Genomic DNA, 7,102 nt, shown 5'->3' on the forward strand with positions numbered 1-7,102 from the left:
TTACAACATCAATATTGTAAATTTCTTGTAACATTTTGAATTTTGAATTTGGTGCAATATTTTGTCATTGCAACATTTTAGTGTAATTTTCACTAGCAACTGCAGTTGGATTTATATTGTATACCTAAATTATCCCACTGGTCACTATTGTGACCATAAACATGTTTACTCATTCTATGACCACACTCAACAAAACGGAATATATGTGAATTCATATATTAATACTAGACACCTTAAAGATAATGTCTACCAAAAATCTTTGTCATATCTTTAACACATTTTTTATGATAAAATGATCAGTTTTTCATGCTGCAATGGTTTGTCAATAGAGTACACCTTCATTCATTTGCAGTCTGATAAGTGTGTGAGATGTGTGGAAAAGGCTAAATATATTTTACAAAAGTTTTTGACACTAACATGACTTCGTAGATAATTTTACAAAAAGTATTTTTGACACTAATGGTGCTCCATACATAACTGGGTCAAAATGACCTAAACACTAAACATGGTTATATCTCTTAAAAAAATCTTTTTAAAAAATGCCAGAAAAATAAAAGATGTGTATTTTGAGGGTCGTAAAGCATTTGCAAAGTTTCATTCCCTTACTAAAAGCTTTTTTTTATGCATCCAAAACAGACCCAAATGCATTATGAGGGTTAAGAACAGACCTTAAAGTCTTTATCCTTCTGTGTTTGTCTTCATTCTGGAGTGAAATGTTCGGGCGGTAGTCTGCTGGGACGAAACTGCTCTTCTTTCATCACCTTCATGCCGTAGCTTTGAACAAACACAAGAACTCGCTGCTCCTGAGCAACACCAGGAATAACACTTCTAAAAATAATTAGCCAGTGCTGCGGGGCTTTCACTACCAGACCTTCTGCTTCATCAAACACATCATCTTCAGCCAGTCAGCTGCATCTCTGCAGGAACGCATTGATCCTCAGCTGCTTCTGTAAGATGTGTAGGTGTTTCTGCTTAAATATACAAAGGAATAACTGAGCATTTACAGTAGATCTCATCTGAGATTCCTCAACATCGTCAGCGCTGATTTGCATATTAAAACATTTTAGCAGAAGATTAAACTCTCATTAGAAAGGACATTTATGTCTATGTTATGAACAAGTCCAATAAGAGGCGATGTGATTTGAAAACGATTTGTCTTTGCACTGAGCACAATGCACTTCTTGGCCTCTGAATAAAAGCATTTTGTGAGAAATTTCTACGATTATGAGTTTTCCTCTTGTTGGACTCTTCCACAAATTAAGGCCTAAAAGCTCTTAAATCAGAGCAGAAAGCCTTAAATTCATAAAGTCGTGGCATTAAATGTTGCATGTGCTGCAAAAAAAAAACATCATGTTCCTCAGTATTTCTGTCTTGTTTTCTAGTACAAATATCTAAACATCCATAAATCAAGACACATTTACTGGAGATGCAAAATAAACACATGAAGTCTTGTTTTATGAGTTTATTTTATTATTAAAACGAACAAATACCTGCCAATGGGGAATGAAAACTTGATTTTCCCGTTAATTTAAGTTGATTTTCTGAGCTCATTAACAGATATTAGTTCTTGTTGTGCTCATGAAATTTCTCAGAAAACAAGACTTCTTATGTTCATTTTGCATCTCCAGTAAATGTATCTTGATTTAAGAATCTTGTAGACATTTGCACTGGAAAATGACAGAAATACTGGCCCTTCAATTTATTCTTTAAATCTTCCTTTCTTGGTTGCAAAAAGGTGTTAAAGTCTCAAATATACCTTCATAAAACCTGTATAATTTTTCAAGCGTACGCACCAAAGTATATTCCATTTACACAATTCTTCAATTTTTGCCGCAGACGTTTCGCTGCCTTTTCCGTCTTTTATTATCAAACACACAATGCATTGTGAGTCATACTGAACAAGAACACGCGTATCATTTTCACATTTTATTTTACACAACATGACATGTTTGTATGCAGTGTCTGTGTACTATTCCATAAAACAAAGAAATATACAAGTCGTAATATTGTTTTACTATATGCAGGAAACAGTATTTAATTTGTGCTTAAAAAACATTGTCCTCTTCGTAAATCTTGACACTTGACAGTCCGAGATTATAACACACGTACGGTGGCCTGAAACGCTATTAAAAACCACAGAAGTGAAGTGCAAAATCCTCCATTATAATGTGCTTTCCAGAACCCACTCGGACTGGGACAGCGAGGGTCTCCCATTGCGAATCTCGCCCGAGTCCATCTGGGGAATATCGCCGCCGCTCATGGATAAGCTGCGTTTGGAGCGCAGCGGTTGCGCGTACACCGGCTGTTTGCACGAGTTTACGTTGAGCGAGTGACGTCGACTGGCGCGCACGCAGCCCGCCGGGATCGTCTGATAGTTGTGGAGGCTCTGGAGCAGAGCTCTGCGCGACGACGGCGTCACTATTGTGGAATAGGCGCGTACGGCGGGTCGCACCTTGGCCGAGTTGTTCCTGTTGGTGTTGTCCGGTTCTACGTCGACTTGCGTGTCCGTGCGCGCCGGACGGACCGGACTGGGAGACGCCGGATGCCAGCTGTGGCTGGCTGCGGATGTGGTGACGGTGCAGTCCGGAAGAACCGGCTTGGACGCTCGGGACGCGACGGAATCGCTCTGCGGCGACACCTTCCGACACGCGTCCGGACCCAGAACCTGCTTGGACATGGACTTGATAATTCCGCAGACCTGATGAATGAATGGTTTAAAACATATTAAAACATTTTAACACAAGATTAAAGGGTTATTTCACAAATGAAAATTACGCCATTAATTACTCATGTCGTTCCAAACCCGTAAGACCTCCGTTCATCTTCGGAACACAAATTTAAGATATATTTGTGACCCTGGACCACAAAACCAGTCATAAGGCTCAACTTTTATAAGAAAGCTGAATAAATAATCTTTCCATTGATGTATGGTTTGTTAGGATAGGACAATATTTGAAAATCTGGAATCTGAGGGAGCAAAAAAATCTAAATATTGAGAAAATCATCTTTAAAGTTGTTCAAATGAAGTTCTTAGCAATGCATATTACTAATCAAAAATTAAGTTTTGATATATTTACGGTAGGAAATTTACTAAATATCTTCATGGAACATGATCTTTACTTAATATCCTAATGATATTATTGTATCTCGTGGATTACAATTTGCAACTAGACGGATGTACAGTTACTTCCTCTACAGTCAAAAATCTGGGTGTTATATTAGATAGCAACTTGTCTTTTGAAAGACTAATGATTTTTGGCATAAAAGAAAAATGTATAATTTTGACCCATACAATGTATTGTTGGCTATTGCTACAAATATACCCCAGCGACTTAACACTGCTTTTGTGCTGCAGGGACATATTTGATGAAATCTGAGAGCTCTCTGAACCTGCATAGACAGCAACGCAACTGAAATGTTCCCAGACCCAGAAACGTAGTAAGGAAATCGGTAAAACAGTCCATGTGACATCAGTGGCTCAACTTCAATTTTGCAAAGCTACGAGAATGCTTTTTGTGTGCAAAGAAATAAAAAATAACAATTTATTCAACAATCTCTTTTCCCTGAGTTCCCTTCTGGAGAGTACCACGATGCATGCACGCATTTTCTCCTGAACGTAAACAATGCTGATTACGTAGATTACGTTCTAGGGAAAGTGCGCACATGCGTTGTGGTACTCTCCAAAATGGTGGAATTGTTGAATAAATTGTTATTTTTGAGCACAAAAAGTATTCTCGTAGCTTCGCAAAACTGAAGTTGAGCCACTGATGTCTAGGGATGTAACGATTAACCACGAGCCGGTTGAAAATCGATTCAAATATGTGACGATTCAAATCGGTTGAGATGCTAAACAAATCACGATTCAATTAGGTGTAGGAGTTTATATGAATGCATGTCTGAGGGTAACTTCCTGTCTTTAGAAAAGTTTAGATGGTATTTTTTCTTTTCATCTTGCCTCTGTATAATGCATATTAAAGTTCATAAGTGCAGCGCTGCTTTGTTTACAGCGGAAACCAAGGAAACGCTTTATCATTGCTGTTCATAAGCGCAGCTCTGCTTTGTTTACAGCGGAAACCAAGGAAACACTGTATCATTGCTGTTCATAAGTGCAGCGCTGCTTTGTTTACAGCGGTAACCAAGGAAACACTGTATCATTGCTGTTCATAAGCGCAGCGCTGCTTTGTTTACAGCGGTAACCAAGGAAACACTGTATCATTGCTGTTCATAAGCGCAGCGCTGCTTTGTTTACAGCGGTAACCAAGGAAACACTATCATTGCTGTTCATAAGTGCAGGGCTTTTTAAAAACCAAATCTTGTTTTTTCTCAGTTAAACACATTTTGTCTTCAATTATTTTCATATTGCATATTTTTCCTATTTTAATTTTTGTTTTGAAAGTATGGTAAAAACTGTTCAAATGTACCAACAATCACATTTAAAAAATATACACTTTTTGATATACCATAAAAAAAAATAAAAAAAACTGGTAGCCCATCTGAATTAGGACATTTAGGCTATCCATCTAATAGTAGCCTTCCAAAATCTTATTAACAGTAGAAGTTAAATTTTACTGTAGTCTTCAAATCTGGGTACTGTCTTATGTTTTAAAATCACAAAGGGAGTTTGGTGTCATCAGGCTAACGTGACAGTCACGACTCGTGCAGCTGTAAGGTTTTCTTTTTCTTTTGTTTTTACTCGCGATCTTTACAACACGCATTACATTACGTATTTCATGGCATACTCGTTTTATGCGTATTTGGCGCCACCTAGTGTTGTGGGTGTATTATTGACATGTCAAAGTCTAGACCCTGAATATAAGACGACCGCGTTTTTTCAGATGTATTTCCAAGAAAAAAATATTGTCTTATATTCGGGACAAAACGGTAATATGCAAGTGCTATATTAGTATATTATTATAGTGTTATATTTCAATTTCACAAAGAAATGTGCAGCATTTTGTCCAAGAAATAATAAAAGGACACATTTAATTTATAATTTGTCTTAAAAAAAAAAAAAAAACGTGAATCGAATCGTGAGTTGAGTGAATCGTTACATCCCTACTGATGTCACATTGTTTTATCAATGTTCTTACTAAGTTTCTGGGTCTGGGAACATTTCAGTTGCTTTGCTGTCTATGGAAGGGTCAGAGAGCTCTCAGATTTCATCAAAAATATCTTAATTTGTATTCTGAAGATGACCGAAGGTCTTACGGGTTTGGAACGACATGAAGGTGAGTAATTAATGACAGAATTTTCATTTTTGGGTGAAATAACCCTTTAAACTCTCATTATTAGAAAGGACATTTATTCAGAAAATTTGGAAACCTATATTAGTTCACCTGGGAATATGGTTGTTCCATATTAGTCACACTGTTTTGTATTTTTGTAATTTTCATTGAAATATTTTTTATTTGTTTTTCGTGTTATTTTTCTGTATACCTTCAAGAAGTGATCATTGTGATCTTCTGATTTGATTGACCTTTTAACATCATATGTATCAGAGATTTTTATCTCTGACAATTAATACTTTTTCAGTAACCCTTTATTTTTTAATATTTATATCTGTACGGTACTACTGTAGTTATTTTTGGACCATGCTTGTTGATCTAGTTTATGTTGTATAAGAAAACTAAATAAAGTACAAAAAAAGAACAGCATTTATTTAAAACATTAAATAAAAGAAAGAAAGTACATTTATGTCTAATGAACAAGTCCAACAAGAGGCGATGTGATTTGAAAACGATTTGTCTTTGCACTGAGCTCAATGCACTTCTTGGCCTCTGAATAAAAGCATTTTGTGAGAAATTTCTACGATTATGTTTACGCGTTTTCCTAATTTTGGATTCTCTCTTAATTCGCTCTTCCACAAATTAAAGCCTAAAAGCTCTTAAATCAGAGCAGAAAGTCTTAAATTCATTCAAAAAAACAAATATCTTCCTCAGTATTTCTGTCTTGTTTTCCAGTACAAATATCTAAACATCCTTAAATCAAGACACATTTACTGGAGATGCAAAATAAACACATGAAGTCTTGTTTTAAGAGTTTATTATTAAAACAAGAACAAATATCTGCCAATGGGGAATGAAAACTTGATTTTCCCTTTAATTTAAGTTGATTTTCTGAGCTCATTAACAGATATTTGTTCTTCTTGTGATCATGAACTCAGTTCGTTTTGATAAATTGAAAACAAGACTTCTTATGTTAATTTTGCATCTCCAGTAAATGTATCTTCATTTCAGAATCTTGTAGACATTTGCACTGGAAAACGACAGAAATACTGGACGAAATAGAAATACTGGATTCGTGTTCCCTTCAATTTATACCTTAAATTAAATTAATGTAGACCATTTTTACATTCCGGGTCCATTTGGACCCAAAGAATCATTATTTTATGAAACAATTATAATATTTTTCAAGTATAACCACATTGTATCTGAGTAAATCAGTATCAGTAAATCACTTGATAAAAATGATCAGTTTTTCATGCTGCAATGGTTCATCAACAGAAGTACACATTCATTCATTTGCAGTCTGATAAGTGTGTGAGATGTGTGGAAAAGGCTAAGTAAAGTTTTTGACACTAATATAACTTCGTAGATAATTTTACAAAAAGATAATTTTGACACTAATGGTGCTCCATACACAACAGGAAACATGGTTATATCCAGGCCCGGTTCTAAGCACCCTCAAATGAATTCAATATCACCCTCAGTTAAAGCTGTAATAATGGCATTTCATTGCCGATTTAGCAAACTATCCCAAACTATTTCTATTTCAACGTATTTTGCAGCGTTGAGCAATAGCCAATCACAGACATATCTGTTGATTTCTTGTACGGAACAGTTATTCAGAGGCAAATCGCCGGAGTTTTTTGTTTCGGTGTTCAGCACAAATCATCTCATTATAACAAAGTGTATAGGTGCAATGTAAATAAGAGATTCATAGTGCAGCATAGAGAGCTTCATTGATAACCAGTGTTGGGCAAGTTACTTCCAAAATGTAATACATTATATATTACTAGTTACTGTCTTTTGAAAGTAATTAGATACATTACAATATTACTGTCTCTGAATTGTAATGCGTTACACTACTTTTGAGTTACTTT

At 35.7% G+C, this 7,102-nt stretch overlaps 1 protein-coding gene across 1 annotated transcript in view; it reads right to left on the reverse strand.

Annotated features, from left to right (window-relative positions):
* Window positions 1-1,911: 1,911 nt before the first annotated feature.
* LOC107756040 (leucine-rich repeat and fibronectin type-III domain-containing protein 5-like) overlaps window positions 1,912-7,102 on the reverse strand; it is a 14,928-nt gene continuing 9,737 nt past the window's right edge. The window contains exon 4 of the mRNA XM_016573017.1: window positions 1,912-2,698. Coding sequence (XP_016428503.1) covers window positions 2,162-2,698 — 537 coding nt within the window. The 3' untranslated portion in view covers window positions 1,912-2,161. The remainder of the gene's footprint in view (window positions 2,699-7,102) is intronic.

Source organism: Sinocyclocheilus rhinocerous, unplaced genomic scaffold (genome assembly GCF_001515625.1).
Source record: "Sinocyclocheilus rhinocerous isolate Xijiao unplaced genomic scaffold, SAMN03320098_v1.1 scaffold1074, whole genome shotgun sequence".
Taxonomy (NCBI): domain Eukaryota; kingdom Metazoa; phylum Chordata; class Actinopteri; order Cypriniformes; family Cyprinidae; genus Sinocyclocheilus; species Sinocyclocheilus rhinocerous.